Source organism: Salvelinus alpinus, chromosome 2, assembly GCF_045679555.1.
Source record: "Salvelinus alpinus chromosome 2, SLU_Salpinus.1, whole genome shotgun sequence".
Taxonomy (NCBI): Eukaryota; Metazoa; Chordata; class Actinopteri; order Salmoniformes; family Salmonidae; genus Salvelinus; species Salvelinus alpinus.
This window is the reverse complement of record NC_092087.1, coordinates 106,846,898-106,870,201: the sequence shown is the minus strand read 5'-3', so window position 1 is coordinate 106,870,201 and position 23,304 is coordinate 106,846,898. Positions and strand designations below refer to the sequence as shown.

At 43.5% G+C, this 23,304-nt stretch overlaps 2 protein-coding genes across 3 annotated transcripts; both read left to right on the top strand.

Annotated features, from left to right (window-relative positions):
• The first annotated feature begins 662 nt into the window (after positions 1 to 662).
• LOC139548785 (zinc finger protein 180-like) lies at positions 663 to 9,825 on the top strand. 2 transcript variants are annotated; one of them, XM_071358634.1, is made up of 2 exons: positions 663 to 1,349; positions 8,194 to 9,825. In XM_071358634.1, the coding sequence occupies exons 1-2, from the start codon at positions 932 to 934 to the stop codon at positions 9,105 to 9,107; spliced, it is 1,332 nt and encodes a 443-aa protein (XP_071214735.1). In that variant the 5' UTR covers positions 663 to 931; the 3' UTR covers positions 9,108 to 9,825. The 2 variants fall into 2 exon arrangements, with proteins under 2 accessions (XP_071214735.1, XP_071214741.1); XM_071358640.1 differs by having other exon boundaries at positions 669 to 1,349; positions 8,236 to 9,825.
• Positions 9,826 to 13,160: 3,335 nt separating this feature from the next.
• On the top strand, positions 13,161 to 22,961 carry LOC139548676 (zinc finger protein 180-like). The gene is made up of 2 exons (XM_071358426.1): positions 13,161 to 13,828; positions 21,923 to 22,961. The coding sequence occupies exons 1-2, from the start codon at positions 13,414 to 13,416 to the stop codon at positions 22,894 to 22,896; spliced, it is 1,389 nt and encodes a 462-aa protein (XP_071214527.1). The 5' UTR covers positions 13,161 to 13,413; the 3' UTR covers positions 22,897 to 22,961.
• Positions 22,962 to 23,304: the final 343 nt, after the last annotated feature.

Here is a 23,304-nt window from a genome sequence, read left to right as displayed (position 1 = left end):
CTGAGAGTCTTCAGGTGCCTTTTGACAAACTCCAAACAGGCTGTCATGTGCCTTTTACTGAGGAGTGGCTTCCGTCTGGCCACTCCACCATAAAGGCCTGATTTTTGGAGTGCTGCAGAGATGGTTGTCCTTCTGGATGGTTCTCCCATCTCCACAGAGGAACTCTAGACCAAGGCCCTTCTCCCCCGATTGCTCAGTTTGGCCGAGCGGCCAGCTCTAGGAAGAGTCTTGGTGGTTCCAAACATTTTTTGGACGCCAATTATCAACGAGTAACAAATATTTTTTAGGTTTAGGAATTTGAGTAATTAAACCTTGCGTTAGAGGGGCTAGCATACAAACTAGGTAGCACAGACTATATTCGGTTGATGCTGAGAAATCGTGCATTGTGGGTATTTTGGAAGATATCCGGAAATAAGTGAATAAATATGTAATAACCCAACAACATAACTGTTTGTACTTAATAGGTAACCAGATCGTGACCACAACTACGTTACTAAGTCTTTAACCACATTGTCTTGTTACATTGGTGGGTAAAAACTCATTCCTTCCTACAGTTTAACTTTTTGTCTGAAAATAAACCCTACATTTTACTCAATTGCGTTACCCACTCCAGTCAGCTAATGGCGATCTGGGGCTTTAAGGCGATGATGCTAGTGTGACGTATAATCTAGTGGACGGAACGCTTCTTTCAACAGCAGCAACAGTCAGTCAGCCACCTCGGTAGCTTGCTAGACAAAATAGCCGAACCAACAAAGCTCTTTAGACGCTTTCGTATATTATTATTCGTATATTAGCCACTGTGTTTTAAACCAACTTCTGTCGTCTAGTTAGTTATCCAATTTAATTTCATATTTACAGTGTTGTTGTTGTTATTTGTCAGCTAGCTGGCTGGTTAAGTTAGCATTAGCCTAGCAAGCTAACATTCCCGACAATGAGCTCACTAAGCTACTCTCCTGCTAAAGAAGAGATCTGCTGGACAGAGAAAGGAGGTCTGTGGCTGAACATTGTCGTGAAAGAAGAGAAGGAAGAAGAGGGTGTCACAGTAAAACAAGAAGTAGAGGGTGAGGCTGTTACAGTGAAAGAAGAAGAGAAAGACGTTTCAGTGAAAGAAGAGGAAGACGCGTTCAGAGTGGAAGAGGAGGAGGATGTTACAGTAAAAGGAGAGGAGGACGCAGTTTATGGAGTGAAAGAGGAGGAAGGGGAGATGACTGTTTCATCGAAAAAGGAAGAAGAGGAGGAAACTGGATATCTGGGCCCGGTTTCCCAAAGGCATCTTAAGGCATCCAATGGTTCTAATGATGAACTTAGCCGTAAGATGGTTTTGAGAAACCGTGCCCTGATTAACACTAGTAAGTACTGTCTTAAATACAGAGGCACAAACTCTGCAGTTGTTGAACTAATGGGTGGTGTTAAAGGGGAAATCTGAAATTGCTACATCCATATTTGGACTTTTAAATTATTTATTTATAGCCATTGATTCTTGAAGAATATAACACATGCCTCATGAGCTTAGTAAAGTTTTATATCCCATCAGAACCCCAAATAAGCTTTTTTTACTCCAATGTTTAGAAACAATGTAAATCAACACTGTATAGCCTCAACATGGTTAACTATAATGTTGATATCATGGATGGTCAGTCCTTTCATCCATAGGTCTGTCTATGAATTTGAGAGTAGTTACATTTCTCCAGCCCCATCCATCATCTTATTACCAAAACAGTGTTGGAATGACAGATTTGTTATTGTTTGAACTGCAGATTGATTGTTGTGTGGCTTTTTTAAAGGGAAAATCTAGGATTTAAACAGCAACAAAATGGCTGCCCAGAGACTTGGTTTGGTAAACAGCTGAGGGATGGGGGCTGGAGAAATGTAACCACTCCCAAATTCATAGAGAAAGCTATTGTCGCAACCTTAACCCAACACCTAGCGACCTCATCAAGAAGTTCAGACATCTTGGCATAACAGTTATAAGGTGTTAACTTGACAGTCACTTCTATATATATATATACAAGGACTGGACATCCAGAAGGTCAAAATTATCGTCTTAACCAGATTTTGAGGCCATGCAGTGTTTGTTTACAAACTGTGGTGTTATAGGAGCTTATGTTTTGGTTTCTGACGGGCAAATAAAGTTGAAATATTTGAGGCATTTATAAGTTATATTCTTCAAGAATCAATGGTTATATAGTAAATGGGTCTTTCTATAACTGCCAGTGTAGATTTCCTTATGATGTCATAATGATATAATGTCTGACCCCATTTCGTCAAATTGTATAATATTCTGCCCAACTTTTTCCACTTTTTTAGGGCCTGTAGTCGACTGGCCGATTGTTTGGTCGATAGGCTGTTTTGTTGACTAATATTTTTTGGTCAAGCAGATGCAAATACACACTACATATACAAATGTGGACACCCCTTCAAATGAGTGGATTTGAATATTTCAGCCACACCCATTGCTGACAGGTGTATAAAATCGAGCACACAGCCATGCAATCTCCATAGACAAACATTGGCAGTAGAATGACCTTAACTGAAGAGCTCAGTGACTTTAAACGAAGCACCGTCATAGGATGCCACCTTTCCAACAAGTCAGTTTGTCAAATTTCTGCCCTGCTAGAGCTTCCCCTGGTCAACTGTAAGTGCTGTTATTGTGAAGTGGAAATGTTTAAGAGCAACAACGGCTCAGCTGCAAAGTGGTAGGCCACATAAGCTCACAGAACGGGACGGCCGAGTGCTGAAGCGTGTTCCAAACTGCCTCACACTCCAAACGGGACGGCCGAGTGCTCAAGCGCTTTCCAAACTGCCTCACACTCCAAACGGACGGCCGAGTAACCGCACACAAGCCCTGAGATCACCATGCGTAATGCCATGCGTTGGCTGGAGTGGTGTAAACGTTGCCGCCAGACTCTGGAGAATCGTGATTCATTCCGACGGACAAATCTGGGTTTAGCGGGTGCTACCTGCCTAAATGCATAGTTCCAACTGTAAAGTTTGGTGGGAGAGGAATAATGATCTCGGGCTGTTTTTTTCATGGTTCGGGCACTTTAGTTCCAGTGAAGGGAAATTTTAATGCAACATCATACAATGACATTCTAGAACATTCTAGAACATTCTGTGCTTCCAACTCCGTAGCTACAGTTTGGCCCTTTCCTGTTTCAGCGTGACAATTCCCTCGTGCATAAAGGCAAGTCCAAACAGAAATGGTTTGTTGAGGTTCGGTGTGGAAGAACTTGACTTGCCTGCACAGAACTGCATATTAATGCCCATGATTTTGGAATGAGATGTTCGACGAGCAGGTGTCCACATACTTTTGGTCATGTTTGTGTACCATAACGTTTTGCTACCATTATATTCCCGTGGTACTGTGCAACACTAGTAGTGTCAGTGTAGGATGTGCGGGTAGAGTCTAGTCAGTGTGTGGGTAGAGTCTAGTCAGTGTGTGGGTAGAGTCTAGTCAGTGTGTGGGTAGAGTCTGGTGAGTGTGCGGGTAGAGTATAGTGAGTGTGCGGGTAGAGTCTGGTAGAGTCTGTGAAGCATTGTTGGGGGATAAATAAATAATAAAGAGGGTCAATGTAAATAGTCCGGGTGGCCATTTTGATTAGCTGATCAGCAGTCTTATGGTTTGGGGGTAGAAGCTGTTCAGGAGCCTTTTGGTCCCAGGCTTGACATTCTGGTACCGCTTGCCGTGCGGTAGCAGAGAGAACAGTCTATGACTTGGGTGGCTGGGGTCTTTGACCATTTTTAGGGTCTTCCTCTGACACCGCCTGGTGTAGAGGTCCTGGATGGCAGGAAGCTTGGCCCCAGTGATGTACTGAGCCGTACGCACTACCCTCTGTAGCACCTTGCGGTCGATATGCTCTCCAAATCAAATCAAATTGTATTGGTCACATATTTAGCAGATGTTATTGCGGGTGTAGAGAAAATGCTTGTGTTCCTAGCTCCAAACAGTGCAGTAATATCTAACAATACACACATCTAAAAGTAAAATAATGGAATTAAGAAATATATAAAATATTAGGACAAATACAGTAGAATAGAATACAGTAAATGCATATGAAATGAGTAAAGCAGTGTGTTAACATTATTAAAGTGACCAGTGATTCCATGTCTATGTCTATAGGGCAGCAGCCTCTAAGGTGCAAGGTTGAGTAACATTATTAAAGTGACTAGTGATTCCATGTCTATGTATAGAAGGCAGCAGCCTCTAAAGTGCAGGGTTGAGTAACATTATTAAAGTGGCCAGTGATTCCATGTCTATGTATAGAAGGCAGCAGCCTCTAAGGTGCAGGGCTGAGTAACATTATTAAAGTGACCAGTGATTCCATGTCTATGTATAGAGGGCAGCAGCCTCTAAGGTGCAGGGCTGAGTAACATTATTAAAGTGACCAGTGATTCCATGTCTATGTACATAGGGCAGCAGCCTCTAAGGTACAGGGTGGAGTAACATTATTAAAGTGACTAGTGATTCCATGTCTATGTACATAGGGCAGCAGCCTCTAAGGTGCAGGGTTGAGTAACCGGGTGGAAGCCAGCTAGTGATCGCTGTTTAACAGTCTGATGGCCTTGAGATAGAAGCTGTTTTTCAGTCTCTCGGTCCCAGCTTTGATGTACCTGTACTGACCTCGCCTTCTGGATGATAGCAGGGTGAACAGGCAGTGGCTCGGGTGGTTGTTGTCCTTGATGATCTTTTTGGCCTTTCTGTGACATCGGGTGGTGTAGGTGTCCTGGAGGGCAGGCAGTGTGAACCCCGGTGATGCGTTGTGCATACCGCACCACCCTCTGGAGAGCCTTGCGGTTGCGGGCGGTGCAGTTGCCGTACCAGGCGGTGATACAGCCCGACAGGATGCTCTCAATTGTGCATCTGTATAAGTTAGTGAGGGTTTTTGGTGACAAGCCAAATATCTTCAGCCTCCTGAGGTTGAAGAGGCGCTATTGTGCCTTCTTCACCACACTGTCTGTGTCGGTGGACCATTTCTGATTGTCAGTGATGTGTACGCCGAGGAACTTAAAACTTTCCACCATTTCAATGGGGCACCTGTAGAACCTTTTTGAGGATCTGAGGGCCGATGACAAATCTTTTCATTTTCCCTAAAGGGGGAAAGAGGCGTTGTCGTGCACTCTTCACCACACCCTAAAGGGGGAAAGAGGCGTTGTCGTGCCCTCTTCACCACACCCTAAAGGGGTAGGAGGCGTTGCCATGCCCTCTTCACCACACCCTAAAGGGGGAGGAGGCGTGTCTTCACCACACCCTAAAGGGGGAGGAGGCGTGTCTTCACTGTGTTGGTGTGTTTGGACCATGAGGAACATGCAGCACTCGACCCGCTCCACTAATCAAATCAACAGCTAATTGTATTCGTCACGTGTGCCGAATACAACAGGTGTAGAGCTTACAGTGAAATGCTGAATACAACAGGTGTAGACCTTACAGTGAAATGCTTACTTACAAGCCCTTAACCAACAAAGCAGTTTTAAGAAAATACCTAAAAAAGTAAGAGATAAGAATAACAAATAATTAAAGAGCAGCAGTAAATAGCAATAGCAGGGCTATATACAGGGGGGGGTACCGGTACAGAGTCAATGTGCGGGGGCATCGGTTAGTTGAGGTAATATGTACATATAGGTAGAGTTATTAAAGTGGCTATGCATAGATAATAACAGAGAGTAGCTGCAGCGTAGAAGAGGGGGGGGGCAATGGAAATAGTCTGGGTAGCCATTTGATTGGATGTTCAGGAATCTTATGGCTTGGGGGTAGAAGCTCTTTAGAAGCCTCTTGGACCTAGACTTGGCACTTGGTCTTTGACAATTTTTAGGACCTTCCTCTGACACCGCCTGGTGTAGAGGTCCTGAATGGCAGGAAGCTTGGCCCCGGTGATGTACTGGGACGTACGCACTACCCTCTATAGTGCCTTGCGGTTGGAGTCCGAGCAGTTGCCATACCAGGCGGTGATGCAACCATTCAGGATGCTCTCGATGGTGCAGCTGTAAAACCTTTTGAGGATCTGAGGACCCATGCCAAAATCTTTTCAGTCTCCCGGATAGGCTTTGTTGCGCCCTCTTCACGACTGTCTTGGTGTGTTTTGTCAATGTGAATGGGGGCATGTTCGGCCCTCCGTTTCCTGTAGTCCACGATCAGCTCCTTTGCCCACGTTGAGGAAGAGGTTGTTATCCTGGCACCACACTGTCAGGTCTCTGACCTCCTCCCTATAGCCTGTCTCAGCGTCATCGGTGATCAGGCCTGCCACCGTCTGGTTGTCGGCCAACTTAATGATAATGTTGGAGTGTTGCGCGGCCAGGCGGTTGTGGGTGAACAGGAAGTAGAGGACTGAGCTCCCGTGTTGAGGATCAGTATGGCGGATGTGTTTAAAAAAAAATATATATATATTAAAACAAGCCGCTCAACATTACATTTAGTCATCTTGCAGACTCCTGTCCAGAGCGACCAGGGTCAAGCGCCCCGCCCAAGGGAACGTCGACAGATCTCTCACCAAGCTCCTGTTGGCCGCCGGCCCAAGCTCCCAACCGCCAGGTCACAAACCATCCAATCCCAGAGAGCCATCCGAGAACCCCATCTCCCCCAGGGTCCTTAGCTTAGTGATGAGCTTTGAGGGCACTATGGTGTTGAACGCTGAGCTGTAGTCAGTAAATAGCATTCTGAGTGCTACAGGTCGGTAGTCATTTAGACCGGTTACCTTGGCGTTCTTGGGCACAGGGACCATGAACCATGACAGTATCAGCCCCCTCCCCCCGGTGACTGACCTCTGGAAGCAACCTGGTGATATCCTGAACTTTGACCCCAGGAAAACACAAAGTCTTTGCCCCAGGTACAGATATACGAACTCCTTATCATAATCGCCAGAATGATCCGGCCACTGCCGTGTCTCGAAGCTGTTTGCTAAGGCCAGAGCCACAGAACTCTCCTGAGAAAAGGGCTGCTGAGACGCCGGCTGTGTGCAGAGCTCTGATCCAGAGGGCACGGCCAAGCGGAGGGGGCAGCGGAGGACCAGAGGGCACGGCCAAGCGGAGGGGGCAGCGGAGGACCAGAGGGCACGGCCAAGCGGAGGGGGCAGCGGAGGACCAGAGGGCACGGCCAAGCGGAGGGGGCAGCGGAGGACCAGAGGGCACGGCCAAGCGGAGGGGGCAGCGGAGGACCAGAGGGCACGGCCAAGCGGAGGGGGCAGCGGAGGACCAGAGGGCACGGCCAAGCGGAGGGGGCAGCGGAGGACCAGAGGGCACGGCCAAGCGGAGGGGGCAGCGGAGGACCAGAGGGCACGGCCAAGCGGAGGGGGCAGCGGAGGACCAGAGGGCACGGCCAAGCGGAGGGGGCAGCGGAGGACCAGAGGGCACGGCCAAGCGGAGGGGGCAGCGGAGGACCAGAGGGCACGGCCAAGCGGAGGGGGCAGCGGAGGACCAGAGGGCACGGCCAAGCGGAGGGGGCAGCGGAGGACCAGAGGGCACGGCCAAGCGGAGGGGGCAGCAGAGGGCACGGCCAAGCGGAGGGGGCAGCGGAGGACCAGAGGGCACGGCCAAGCGGAGGGGGCAGCGGAGGACCAGAGGGCACGGCCAAGCGGAGGGGGCAGCAGAGGACCAGGCAGTTGATTGACTAGGACAGGGAGATGTAGCTGGAGTGACATCCACAACCATGGAGGGAACACCCAAGCACCTGGCAGAAGACAGCTGCTACGAGACTCGAAATTGAGCTCAGGTGCATCCTGTTTCTATTGATCATGCTTGAGATGTTTCTACAACTTGATTGGAGTCCACCTGTGGTATATTCAATTGATTGGACATGATTTGGAAAGGCACACACACCTGTCTATATAAGGTCCCACAGTTGACAATGCATGTCGGCTCAAAAACCAAGCCATGAGGTCGAAGGAATTGTCCGTAAAGCTCTGAGACAGGATTGTGTCGAGGCACCAAAACATTTCTGTAACATTGAAGGTCCCCAAGAACACAGTGGCCTCCATCATTATTTATATATTTATTTATTTATTTATTTATCTTTATATGAAACAAGTTTAGAACCACAAAGACTCTTCCAAGAACTGGCCGCTCGATTTCACTTCTGTTTCAAGACAATTGTTAAATAAGTTTGGACACAACATCATGGGCATCACCTTTTAGTTAAAATAAACAGTGGATTACTGCTGTTGTGGGCCTTTAACCATCTGTCTGACTTTGTCGTTCATACAGGAGAGAGACGGGACTATCGTGGATCCTCTGGGGAGTCTACAGGAGAGAGACGGGACTATTGTGGATCCTCTGGGGAGCCTCAACAACATGAAGCTGAGGAGGCAGAGAAGAGTATCTCCACATCAGAACACCTCAAAGACCAGCGGAGACCCACCGGGAAGAAATCTCACCACTGCTCTGACTGTGGGAAGAGATTCCCCTCCTCAGCAGACCTCAAAAGACATCTGAGAATCCATACTGGAGAGAAACCTAATAGCTGTGATCAATGTGGGAAGAGTTTTAGTGTTACAAGCAGCCTGAAAGCACACCAGAAAACACACACAGGAGAGAAACCATATAGCTGTGATCAATGTGGGAAGAGTTTTGTTACATCTAGCAGTCTGACTATACACCAGAGAATACACACAGGGGAGAAACCTTATAGCTGTGTTCAATGTGGGAAGAGTTTTAATGTTCCAAGCAGCCTGAAAACACATCAGAGAATACACACAGGAGATAGACCTTATAGCTGTAGTCAATGTGGGAAGAGTTTTGCTTCATCTAGCCAGCTGACTATTCACGAGAGAACACACACAGGAGAGAAACCTTATAGCTGTAGTCAATGTGAGAAGAGGTTTACTCACTCAAGCAACCTGATGGTACATTTGAGAACACACACTGGAGAGAAACCTTATAGCTGTGATCAATGTGGCAAGAGTTTTGTTACATCTAGCTGTCTGACTATGCACCAGAGAACACACACAGGAGAGAAACCTTTTAGCTGCACTCAATGTGGGAAAAGTTTCACTCAGGCAAATATCCTGATAGCACACCGGAGAACTCACACAGGAGAGAAACCTTATAGCTGTGATCAATGTGGCAAGAGTTACTCTGGTAAAAGAGCAATGATAAAACATCAGAAAGTACATACATGAAGGAGTTGTTTCATGATATCAATTAAATAATGTCACAATGTAGAATGTTTTAACATTGTAGTAGGAGTATTTTAATGATGTCACAATGTAGAATGTTAACATTGTAGTAGGAGTATTTTAATGATGTCACAATGTAGAATGTTTTACCATTGTAGTAGGAGTATTTTAATGATGTCACAATGTAGCACCCTAAACGTTTGTCCCCTGTTCTATTGATTTGGACATGATATGGATATTAGCCTCAGGGGGAAAATCCAGGCTCTGAAATGAAAGAGTACTATTTATGTGATTAACATCAAGTGTTGTGTTAGACTTACCTCGTCGGTGACCCACTTGAATCAAAATGCAACACTTAAAAATGTAGCGAGCTGTTTTCTACAAATTGTCCTCTAACCAGTGATGTACACATTATTCCCAGATTCTGTGTGGTTTGTTTAGCTGTGTTAACAGGACGTGAAACCTCATCTCCCTCCTCTCGCACAATTGATTTCAACATGATATCGATGAGTGATGACAAATAAGTGTTGCGTTCCTTTGTTTAGCGACCCCTAAATGTAAATGCATCACTCCAAAATGTAGCTGACTGTCTTCTGCAGGTTGTCCTCTAACCAGTGAGGTAAAAGATATCTCCCATTTCCATGTGTTTTTTTAGTTGTGTTAGCTTCAACAGCATGTACATTCTGAGTTCTCCCCTAATAGATATCAGTGATTTATTGCCTCTTGTTGTTTCTGGAAATTGGTTATTGATTCGGACAGGTTAAAACTGTGTTTTGACATTGGGGCTATCCCACCTAGCAAAGACTATTCTGACATCCAATCTAAATTCGGTTTTGGTTGAAGTTGACATTTATTTGAAAGTACGTATTTTTCAGGTCGTTGTTTCAACGACTTGAAAACAACTTTGTTTCAACGAACTTGCAGCATGGAGGCTTTTATAAAAATTGGTCTATGAACAGTTTTATTAACAATTATACATCACTCCAGTTTTTACAGTTTTTATTTACATCATTCAAGTGCTAATTGTCTTTATTCCACTACTAAAGAAACATGACTCAAATCACCTCATATTTCAAACATTCGGCCTGACAAAAGATACAGTTTTTATTATTCAATGCCTCTGCCCGACGTCCAATCTACGCTCGGTTTTGTCCAATCAGTCAGGCCACTGAATATGCATAAGCAATGTAAAGAGATGGGGTGAATGAGTGGGGAAAAGAACATTTGACACAAATTACCTTCATAATAACAAAGAACAAATGTGTGTCTGAGGGGAAATTAACTTTCATACAGCCAAAAGGGTTGAGAAATGACACCAATATCAGTGGACAATTTGCACTAATGTAAATAAACATAGATGGAACATATTCCCTTTTGCTGACGTGATGAACCACTAAGGGGACATAAATATTTACCATCTAAACCATGTGTGACCTCTCTCACCTCTCTGGCTGTAGAAGTGTTCTTCCTAACCAGTCCCTCAACAGCTCTCTGACTGAGCTCCACCCTCACTGGGGCTTCAGAGGAGAGGAAGGCTGAGGAGGGATGGAAGGATGAATGGATCAATCAGTCAACAAGTCAGTAATATAAAGAGAGTGTTGATCATCTTAAATGTCCATCTCCCACCCATGGAGAGACCTATATACAGTATCCAGGGTTGGGTAGGTTACTTTCTAAATATACAGTTACTAGTTATCCAGAATTGTAATCAGTAAGTAATCTGATTACTTTTAGATTATCCTCCCCTGAAGAGCACAGGTTAGTACCAAAAAACGGATTTTGAAACCTAACCTTAACCACACTGCTAACCCTAACATTAAATTACCTTAACCACACTGCTAACCCTAACCTTAACCATACTGCTAACCCTAATGCCTAATCCTTACTTTAACCATACTGCTAACCCTAATGCCTAACCCTAACCTTAACCATACTACTAACCCTAATGCCTAACCCTAACCTTAACCACACTGCTAACCCTAATGCCTAACCTTAACCATACTGCTAACCCTAATGCCTAACCCTAACCTTAACCACACTGCTAACCCTAATGCCTAACCTTAACCATACTGCTAACCCTAATGCCTAACCTTAACCATACTGCTAACCCTAACCTTAACCATACTGCTAACCCTTACCTTAACCATACTGCTAATGCCTGACCCTAACCTAAACCCTAATGCCTAACCCGTCTGTCAGTTCTGCCTCCAGGACAAGACTCATCACAATAAACATCAACCGGCTTCAGAGGCATTAGAAGAAGACACATGTAATATTACCAATTGTAACATATTGCAGGATAAATCAATGTTAGAGGTTACATAGCTGGCCATAAATTGATGTTGTGTTTAACTAGGAGTTTTATGTAGGCTTCTTCTAACCCATTGCTTTCTACTACAAATAATAAAACGATTAGGTTATATCTTTCGGCCTAAAAGATAAAATTGTCTTGTCATATTTCCAGTCTTCAGGAATAGGACTGGAATTATGAAGTATAAATTTGTTTTACCTGAGCATAGCCCTAAAACTAAGGACTTATTAGCCTACTCTGTTGTTTATGATTTTGTCGTCATGGAGGACTGATTGGGCTCATTGCTTCCAGTTGATAAATAAATGCTGATCTCAGAAAGGCAGGTGCTTTTTGCAGGGGTGCAACTTTCACTGGAGGCAGGGGGGGGGGGGGGGTCATATCCCTCCCACATTCTGAAATGTCACTTTTACCCCCCCAGTTTTATCATTGCAATGTGATACAAAACCTGAAAAAAGGTGTGCTTTAAGACCATGCGGACGGCTCAGAGCGGGTCTGTGTAAACCTAAACCTCTAAATAGACTCACATTCACTGAACATTTAGTGTAGCAGTGTTGTTGTTATTATTATTTAACCTTTATTTAACCTTTATTTAACCTTTTTTTAACCTTTATTTAAGGCAAGTCAGTTAAAGAACAAATTCTTATTTACAATGACGGTCAAACCCGGACAACGCTGGGCTAAATTGTGCACCGCCCTATGGGACTCCCAATCACGGCCGGATGTGATACAGCCTGGATTTGAACCAGGGACTGTAGTGACGCCTCTTGCCCTGAGATGCAGTGACTAAGACTGCTGCACCACTTGGGAGCAGATAGCCTAGCAGTTAAGAGTGTTGGGCCAGTAATCGAAAGGTCACTGGTTCGAATCTCTGAGCCGAAAGATTCATACATTAGGTGAAAAATCTGCGGGTGTGCCTTTGAGCAAGGCACTTAACCCTAATAGAACAATGAGCCAGATATTTTCACCTGATGTATGAATCTGAAGCATCCAGTTGGCGTTTCCACTCACTACCAAATATGGTGATGAGAGGAAGCTCAGTGGGAGTAGCTCATTTTCTCATTGATGAAACGTTTGATCTCAATACAGTTTGCGGTTTCCATAACTAAAATATGTAACAAACAGTGTGCTACGTTTTGTAGACTTTACCCTTTGCCAAAATGTAAATAAAAAACACGCACGTCACATAGTAGGCGTCCCCTAATGTAAATATGCAAATAAATGCCAGAACGCGCCAATAGGATCTCGCTAGCTCCTGCTTGGCTCTGCCCACCCCACCTCTGTCCACTCTGATTAATTTGCTCCCATTGGAAACGATAGGCTCTGGTCTATCTTGGGTTAGTTATAAAAAATCTTTGGCAACTCAGTCCGTGAAAAGCATGAGGTGTGGCTAACGTTAGCCAGCTTGAGCTAGCATACGAACTCGGTAGAATAGAGTAGATCAATTTGATGTTGAGAAATAGTGCATTGTGGGTAGTTTAGAATATACCCGGAAATAAATTCATAAATATATAATAACCCAAAAACATAACTATGTTTGTACATATAGGTAATCAGGTCGTGACTACAACTACATTATTACGTCTTTAAAACTACACTGTTTTGCTACATTGGTGAGTAAAAACTTCCAACCGTTCAACTTTTTTTCTGAAAATAAAATATTATTTTCTCTCAACTGCGTTACCCACTCCAGTCAGCAGATGGCGGTCTGAGACTTTAAGGCAATGCTGCTAGTGTGACGTATAATCTAGTGGACGGAACGCTGCTTTCAACAGCAGCAACAGTTCGTCAGCCACCTCCGTAGCTTGCTAGACAAAATAGACGAACCAATAAAGCTCTTTAGACGCTTTAGTGTATATTAGCCACTGTGTTTTAAACCAATTTCTGTCGTCTAACGCTAGTAAGTTATTCCATTTAATTTCACATTACGGTGTTGTGGTTATTGAGCAGCTAGCGGGCTGGTTAAGTTAGCACTAGCCTAGCTAGCTAACAACCCCGACCATGAGTTCACTAAACTACTCTCCTCCTGCTAAAGAAGAGGACGTCTGCTGGACGGAGAAAGAGGTTCTCGTGAAAGAGGAGGAGGAAGAGGAGGCTGTTACAATACAAAAACAAGTAGAGGGTGAGGCTGTTACAGTGAAAGAAGAGAAAGACGTTTCAGTGAAAGAAGAGGAAGACGCGTTCAGAGTGAAAGAGGAGGAGGCTGTTACAGTAAAAGAAGAGGAGGAAGAGACAGAGGAGGATGGAGTTTTTGGAGTTAAAGAGAAGGGGGAGATGACTGGCACATCGAAAAAGGAAGAGGAGGAAACTGGATATCTGGGCCCGGTTAACCAAAGGCAACTTAAGGCGTCCAATGGTTCAAATGATGAACATAGCAGTAAGATGGTTTTGAGAAACCGGTCCCTTATTAACACTAGTAAGTACTGTCTTAAAAACAGAAGCACAAACTCTGCAGTTGTTGAACTAATGGGTGGTGTTAAAGGGAAAATCTGCAATTGCTACATCCATATTTTCACTTTTAAATTATTTATTTATAGACATTGATTCTTATAGAGTATAACACATGCCTCATGAGCTTAGTTCAACTGTTGTACCCCATCAGATCCCCAAATAAGCTTTTTTTACTCCAATGTTTAGAAACAATGTAAATCAACACTGAATAGCCTGAACATGGTTAAAACTATAATGCTGATATCATGGATGGTCAGTCCTTTCATCCATAGTTCTGTCTATGAATTTGAGAGTAGTTAAATGTCTCCAGCCCCATCCATCATCTTATTACCAAAACAGTGGTGGAATTACAGCTTTATTATTGTTTCAACTGCAGATTGGTTGATTGATGGATGTGGCTTTTTTAAAGGGACAACCTAGGTTTTAAATAGCAACAAAATGGCTACCCAGAGACTTGGTTTGGTAAACAGCTGAGGGATGGGGTCTGGAGAAATGTAACCACTCTCAAATTCATAGAGAAAGCTATTGTAGCAACCGTAACCCAACACCTAGGGACCTCGTCAAGAAGTTCAGACATCTTGGCGTAACAGTTATAAGGTGTTGGCTTGACAGTCGCTGGACACAGGTTTGAGTTCAGCTCAGGGCTACCCCCTGAATTCACTACACTATGAATACAAGGACTGGCCATCCAGTTGTAACCTACTTTTGAAGCTATACAGTGTTTGTTTACAAACAGTGGCATTATACAGGCGTATATTTTGGTTTCGGATGGGGTGATACTGTTGAAACATATGAGGCATTTATAAGTTATATTCTTCAAGAATCAATGGCTATACAGTATATGGGTCTTTCTATAACTGCCAGTGTAGATTTCCTTATGATGTCATAATGATAGTTTAACCAGGTTTCTAGTCTATATAGTAAATTCTAGAATTCATCCATGATGTCATAATGATAGTTTAACAAGGTTTCTAGTCTATATAGTATATTCTAGAATTCATCCATGATGTCATAATGATAGTTTAACAAGGTTTCTAGGATATATAGTATATTCTAGAAATCATCCATGATGTCATAATGATAGTTTAACAAGGTTTCTAGGATATATAGTATATTCTAGAATTCATCCATGATGTCATAATGATAGTTTAACCAGATGTCTATATAGTATATTCTAGAATTGCCAGTGAAGATTTCATTTGGGGGTCAAATTGTTAGAGCTGTTAAGTCATTGTATAATATTCAGTCAATTTCCCCCCATTTTTTTAGGACTGACTAGTTGACTGGTCGATTGTTTTGTCTGTAGGCTGTTTGTCGACTGAGATTTTTTAAATCTTTTTTTTTTGTTGAGCAGTTGCACATACACTAAATAAACAAATGTATGTGTTCACCCGTTCAAATGAGTGGTTTCGGCTATTTCAGCCACACCCGTTGCTGACTGGTGTATAAAATTGAGCACACAGCCATGCAATCTCCATAGCCCAACATTGGCAGTAGAATGACCTTACTGAAGAGCTCAGTGACTTTAAACGTGGCACCGTCATAGGATGCCACCTTTCCAACAAGTCAGTTCGTAAAATTTCTGCACTGCTAGAGCTGCCCCTGGTCGACTGTAAGTGCTGTTATTGTGAAGTGGAACATTAAGGAGCCTTTTGGACCTAGAGAGAACAGTCTATGACTTGGGTGGCTGGCGTCTGACAGTTTTTAGTGCCTTCCTCTGACACCGCCTGGTATAGAGGCCCTGAGTGGCAGGGAGTTCGGCTCCAGTGGTGTGCTTAGCAGTACGCACCACCCTCTATAGCACCTTGCTGTCAGATGCCAAGAAGTTGCCAAACCAGGCGGTGATGCAGCCAGTCAAGATGCTCTCAATGGTGCAGCTGTATAACTTTTTGAGATCTGAGGGCCCATGCCAAATCTTTTCATGCTCCTGAATTTGAAGAGGCTTTGTCATGCCCTCTTCACGACTGTGTTGGTGTGTTTGGACCATAATTGGTCAGTGATGTGAACACAGAGGAACTTGAAGCTCTCGACCGGCTCGACTACAGCCAAGTCAATGTGAACGTGGGCATGTTTGTCCCTCCGTTTCCTGTAGTCCATGATAAGCACGCCCCTGAGGGGTCTGTGTTGAGGGTCAGTGTGGTGGATGTGTTGTTGCCAACCCTCACCACCTGGGGGCAGTCTGTCAGGATGTCCAGGATCCAGTTGCAGATGGAGGTGTTCAGTCCCAGGGTCCTTAGCATAGTGATGAGCTTGGAGGGCACTATGGTGTGGAGCGAAGAGCTGTAGTCAATGAACAGCATTCTCACGTAGGTGTTCCTTTTGTCCAGGTGGGAAAGGGCAGTGTGGAGTGCAATAGAGATTGCGTCATCTGTGGATCTGTTGGGGCGGTATGCAAATTGGAGTGGGTCCAGGGGTTTCTGGGATGATGGTGTTGATGTGATCCACGACCAGCCTTTCAAAGCACTTCATAGCTACAGATGTGACGCTACGGGGGCGCTAGTCATTTAGACCGGTTACCTTGGCGTTCTTCTGCACAGGGACTATGGTGGTTTGCTTGAAACATGTAGGTATTACAGACTGGGTCAGGGAGACGTTGAAAATGTCAGTGAAGACACTTGCCAGCTGGTCAGCGCATGCTCTGAGTACACGCGTCCTGGTAATTCGTCTGGCCCTGCGGACTTGTGAATGTTGACCTGTTTTAAGGTCTTCCTCACATCGGCTAAAGAGAGCCTGATCATATCATTAACCCATTAGAGTCGATTGATGCAAATTTGCTTAAATATAAGTAACCTAAGTAATCCATAGTATAACCATCTTAAAACAATTCCATGTCAGTTTAGCCCCTCCCCCCAACGGCTTAGACTTACAGGGGTTAAAGTTCTTCCTCACATCGGCTAACGGAATGTCAAATGTTAACTACTGTTCCCTGAAGGAGGCACATCGGCTAACGGAATGTCAAATGTTAACTACTGTTCCCTGAAGGAGGCACATCGGCTAACGGAATGTCAAATGTTAACTACTGTTCCCTGAAGGAGGCACATCGGCTAACGGAATGTCAAATGTTAACTACTGTTCCCTGAAGGAGGCACATCGGCTAACGGAATGTCAAATGTTAACTACTGTTCCCTGAAGGAGGCACATCGGCTAACGGAATGTCAAATGTTAACTACTGTTCCCTGAAGGAGGCACATCGGCTAACGGAATGTCAAATGTTAACTACTGTTCCCTGAAGGAGGCACATCGGCTAACGGAATGTCAAATGTTAACTACTGTTCCCTGAAGGAGGCACATCGGCTAACGGAATGTCAAATGTTAACTACTGTTCCCTGAAGGAGGCACATCGGCTAACGGAATGTCAAATGTTAACTACTGTTCCCTGAAGGAGGCACATCGGCTAACGGAATGTCAAATGTTAACTACTGTTCCCTGAAGGAGGCACATCGGCTAACGGAATGTCAAATGTTAACTACTGTTCCCTGAAGGAGGCACATCGGCTAACGGAACGTCACATGTTAACTACTGTTCCCTGAAGGAGGCACATCGGCTAACGGAATGTCAAATGTTAACTACTGTTCCCTGAAGGAGGCACATCGGCTAACGGAATGTCAAATGTTAACTACTGTTCCCTGAAGGAGGCACATCGGCTAACGGAACGTCACATGTTAACTACTGTTCCCTGAAGGAGGCACATCGGCTAACGGAACGTCACATGTTAACTACTGTTCCCTGAAGGAGGCACATCGGCTAACGGAACGTCACATGTTAACTACTGTTCCCTGAAGGAGGCACATCGGCTAACGGAACGTCACATGTTAGGACTATAACTACTGTTCCCTGAAGGAGACACATCGGCTAACGGAATGTCAAATGTTAGTACTATAACTACTGTTCCCTGAAGGAGACACATCGTCTAACGGAATGTCAAATGTTAGGACTATAACTACTGTTCCCTGAAGGAGGCACATCGGCTAACGGAACGTCACATGTTAGGACTATAACTACTGTTCCCTGAAGGAGGCACATCGTCTAACGGAACGTCACATGTTAGGACTATAACTACTGTTCCCTGAAGGAGGCACATCGACTAACGGAATGTCAAATGTTAGGAATATAACTACTAATCCCTGAAGGAGACACATCGGCTAACGGAACGTCACATGTTAGGACTATAACTACTGTTCCCCGAAGGAGGGGAAACGAGGAACAACATATTCTTGGCGCCGCACCTCCCTTTCCTGGTGAAGAGCAGTGTTTCAAATGAAGGATTGAATCGTCACCTGTGGAAGGCGAGACTTACAGCGAGGTGCAGATTTAATAGTATGTTCCTCGTTTTCCCTCCTTCAGGGAACAGTAGTTATAGTCATAACGTTACACTTTTCATATGATGTATTCAGCGTTTAACAGGTAAATTAGACCTCGACATTGGACTACACTGAGCAACATGTATTGGTAACTAGGGCCTGTAGGACCTGCTTTGTTGATAGTGCTGTTAAGAAGGCAGAGAAGCACTTTATTATGGACAAAATTCTCCCCATCTTAGCTACTGTTGTATCAACATGTTTTTGACCATGACCGTTTACAGTCCAGGGTTACTCCAAGCAGTTTAGTCACCTCAACTTGCTCAATTTCCACATTATTCATTACAAGATTTAGTGAATACAATGCTTTTAGTATTTTAAATATTTCTGACTAACTTATTCCTTGCCACCCATTCTGAAACTAACTGCAGCTCTTTGTTACGCGTTGCAGTCATTTCCGTCGCTGTGGTAGCTGACATGTATAGTGTTGAGTCATCCTCATACATAGACACACTGGTTTTACTCAAAGCCAGTGACATGTCGTTAGTAAAGATTGAAAAAAGTAAGGGGACTAAACAGCTGCCCTGGGGAATTCCTGGCTCTACCTGGATTATGATGGAGAGGCTTCCATTCTAGAACACCCTCTGTGTTCTGTTAGACAGGTAACTCTTTATCCACATTACAGCAGGGGGTGTAAAGCCATAAAATACACACGTTTTTCCATCAGCAGGCTATGATTGATAATGTCAAAAGCCGCACTGAATTCTAACAAAAATAATAATTTCTCTTAGCCAATCACCAGTTATTTATGTAAGTGCTGTGCTTGTTGAATGTCCTTCCCTATAAGCATGCTGAAAGTCTGTTGTCAATTTGTTCACTGTAAAATAGCATTGTATGTGGTAAAACACAATTTTTTCCCCGGAAGTTTGCAGGCTGATTGGTCGGTTATTTGAGGCACTAAAGTGGGCTTTACTATTCTTGGGTAGTGGAATTACTTTCACTTCCCTCCAGGCCTGAGGGCACACACTTTCTAGTAGGCTTACATTGAAGATATGACCAATAGGAGTGGCAATATCGTTCGCTATTATCCTCAGTGAGTTTCCCATCCAAGTTGTCAGACCCCGGGGGCTTGTCATTGTTTATAGACAACAATCATTTTTGTCACTTCTTCCAACACTCAGTTTATGAAATAAAAAATGACAATGCTTGTCTTTCATAATTTGATCAGTTATACTTGGATGTGTAGTGGCAGCTTTTATTGCTGGCATGTCAAGCCTTAGTTTGTTCATCTTGCCAATGAAAAATGTCACATAGTCACATTTCACATAATCACATTTGTGATTTAATGAACCATCTGATTCAATGAATGATGGAGCTGAGTTTGCCCTTTTGCCCAACATTTCATTTAAGGTGCTCCAAAGCTTTTTACTATCATCATTTATGTTTGTTTCATAGTGTAGTTTCTTCTTTTTATTCAGTTTAGTCACATGATTTCTCAATTTGCAGAACGTTTACCAATAGGTTGTGCAGCCAGACTTTTTTGTCATTCCTTTTGCCTCATCCCTCTCAACCATACAATCTTTCAATTCCTCATCAATCCAAGGTTAACAGTTTTTACAGTCGTTTTCTTAATGGCTGCGTGCTCATTAGTAACTGGAATAAGCAATTTCATAAATGAGTCAAGTGCAGCATCTGGTTGCTCGTCATTACACACCACAGACCAGCAAACATTATTTACATCAGCAACATATGAATCACTACAAAACCTCTTGTATGACATCTTATACACTATATTAGGCCCAGCCTGTCCTCTTATACACTATATTAGGCCCAGCCTGTCCTCTTATACACTATATTAGGCCCAGCCTGTCCTCTTATACACTATATTAGGCCCAGCCTGTCCTCTTATACACTATATTAGGCCCAGCCTGTCCTCTTATACACTATATTAGGCCCAGCCTGTCCTCTTATACACTATATTAGGCCCAGCCTGTCCTCTTATACACTATATTAGGCCCAGCCTGTCCTCTTATACACTATATTAGGCCCAGCCTGTCCTCTTATACACTATATTAGGCCCAGCCTGTCCTCTTATACACTATATTAGGCCCAGCCTGTCCTCTTATACACTATATTAGGCCCAGCCTGTCCTCTTATACACTATATTAGGCCCAGCCTGTCCTCTTATACACTATATTAGGCCCAGCCTGTCCTCTTATACACTATATTAGGCCCAGCCTGTCCTCTTATACACTATATTAGGCCCAGCCTGTCCTCTTATACACTATATTAGGCCCAGCCTGTCCTCTTATACACTATATTAGGCCCAGCCTGTCCTCTTATACACTATATTAGGCCCAGCCTGTCCTCTTATACACTATATTAGGCCCAGCCTGTCCTCTTATACACTATATTAGGCCCAGCCTGTCCTCTTATACACTATATTAGGCCCAGCCTGTCCTCTTATACACTATATTAGGCCCAGCCTGTCCTCTTATACACTATATTAGGCCCAGCCTGTCCTCTTATACACTATATTAGGCCCAGCCTGTCCTCTTATACACTATATTAGGCCCAGCCTGTCCTCTTATACACTATATTAGGCCCAGCCTGTCCTCTTATACACTATATTAGGCCCAGCCTGTCCTCTTATACACTATAGTAGGCCCAGCCTGTCCTCTTATACACTATAGTAGGCCCAGCCTGTCCTCTTATACACTATATTAGGCCCAGCCTGTCCTCTTATACACTATATTAGGCCCAGCCTTTGGAACTGTGGTTTTCCTAGATATGGCTATTATATTGTGATCACTACATACAATGGATCTGGATACTGCTTTAAAACAAATTTCTGCAGCATTAGTAACGATGTGATCAATATATGTTGATGATTTAGTTATTGTGCTGTTTGTAACTACCCTGGTAGGTTGTCTGATAACCTGAACCAGGATGCAGTTAATAGTTACAGTTTGAAGCTTTTTCTTGAGTGGGCAGCTTGATGAAAGACAGTCAATATTTAAATCACACAGAAAATATACCTCTCTGTTGATATCACATACATTATCAAGCATTTCAAAAATGTTATCCAGATACTGACTGTTAGCACTTGGTGGTCTATAGCAGCTTCCCATCAGAATGGGCTTTAGGTGAGGCAGGTGAACCTGTTACTTCAACAGTATTTAACATGAATATAAAACAGCAGCCTATGAGCTGTCAGCCTATGAGAACTCCCCTGAGTTTTCCCCCACGAGGGTGAATTAGTGAATAGACACAGAGCTTAATGTGAGTTTCCTTGAGTAGCATCCTGATCTTGCTCTGATTATGCGCTGTAATATTCAGAATACATTGTGGAAAACTACAATCGTCACCATTTTTGCTCAATGTAGATATACATATATATATCCATGACTAGTGGTTTCTTCTTCAGCGGAGAAGTTTCTGCAACCAAATTGCATGCGCATCATCCTCGTGGCAAATTTGAGCAAATACAGAAAGGGGCCTATATATTGGAGACCATATACGTATATGCATATAGATATTCTAGAATCATCAACTTTACAACTAAAGTGGAAAAACAAATAAGACAAAATATGACTGTTGTTCACTGATTGTCAAATAAGTTTGTAAAAGCATTTAAACATTCATTAAGAACGGAAATTGTTGTACAACGTCATCGGAATCACCGTTTTAGCTAAAAATAAACAGTGGATTTCTGCTGTTGTGGACCTTTAACCATCTGTCTGACATTGTTGTTCACACAGGAGAGAGCGGTGACTACCGTGGATCCTCTGGGGAGCCTCAACAACATCATGAAGCTGACGAGGCTGACAAGAGTCTCTCCAGATCAGAACATCTCAAGGAACACCAACGGAAACCCACACGAAAGAAATCTCACTGCTGCTCTGACTGTGGGAAGAGTTACTCAAGATCAGATTCACTGAAAGTACACCAGAGAATTCACACAGGAGAGACATCTCACTGCTGCTCAGACTGTGGGAAGAGATTTACCTCATCAGCAGACCTCAAAAGACATCAGAGAATCCATACAGGAGAGAAAGCTTATAGCTGCTCTGACTGTGGGAAGACCTTTTCAAAATTATACACATTACAATCACACCAGAGAATTCACACTGGAGAGAAACCCCATAGCTGTGATCAATGTGGGAAGAGTTTTACTACATCTAGCCATCTGACTATTCACCAGAGAACACACACAGGAGAGAAACCTTATAGCTGCACTGACTGTGGGAAGACATTTTCAAAATTATATACATTACAATCACACCAGAGAATTCACACTGGAGAGAAACCTCATAGCTGTGATCAATGTGGGAAGAGTTTTACTACATCTAGCAATCTGACTATTCACCAGAGAACACACACAGGAGAGAAACCTCATAGCTGTGCTCAATGTGGGAAGAGTTTTACTACATCTAGCATTCTGACTATTCACCAGAGAACACACACAGGAGAGAAACCTTATAGCTGTAATCAATGTGGGAAGAGTTTTGTTACATCCAGCAATCTGACTATTCACCAGAGAACACACACAGGAGAGAAACCATATAGCTGTAATCAATGTGGAAAGTGTTTTGCTCATGCAGGCAACCTGGTAGCACACCTGAGAATACACACTGGAGAGAAATCTTATAGCTGTGATCAATGTGGGAAGAATTTTGTTTCATCTAGCCATCTGACTACACACCTGAGAACACACAGGAGAGAAACCTCATAGCTGTCATCAATGTGGTAAGAGATACTCTGATAAAAGATCTCTGATTAAACATCAGAAAATACATGGAGTTGTTTCATGATATCAATGAATTAATGTCACAATGTAGAATGTTTTAACATCACAGAAGGAGTATTTTAATTATTATCACAATGTACAATGTTTTTAACATTGTAGTAATGTAACCTTTATTTAACTAGGCAAGTCAGTTAAGAACAAAGTCTTATTTACAATAGCAAAATGTCATTAAAAAGACGTTGAAAAGAAGACCATACCCGACATCCAATATGGTCGGTTTTGGTTGAAAGTGAAAGTTGAAAAGACATCTTCTCTGGGTCATTGTGCTCAGCGATTTTAAAACAACTTAATTTCGACGTACTTGCAGCCTATACACTATCAGCCTATACACTA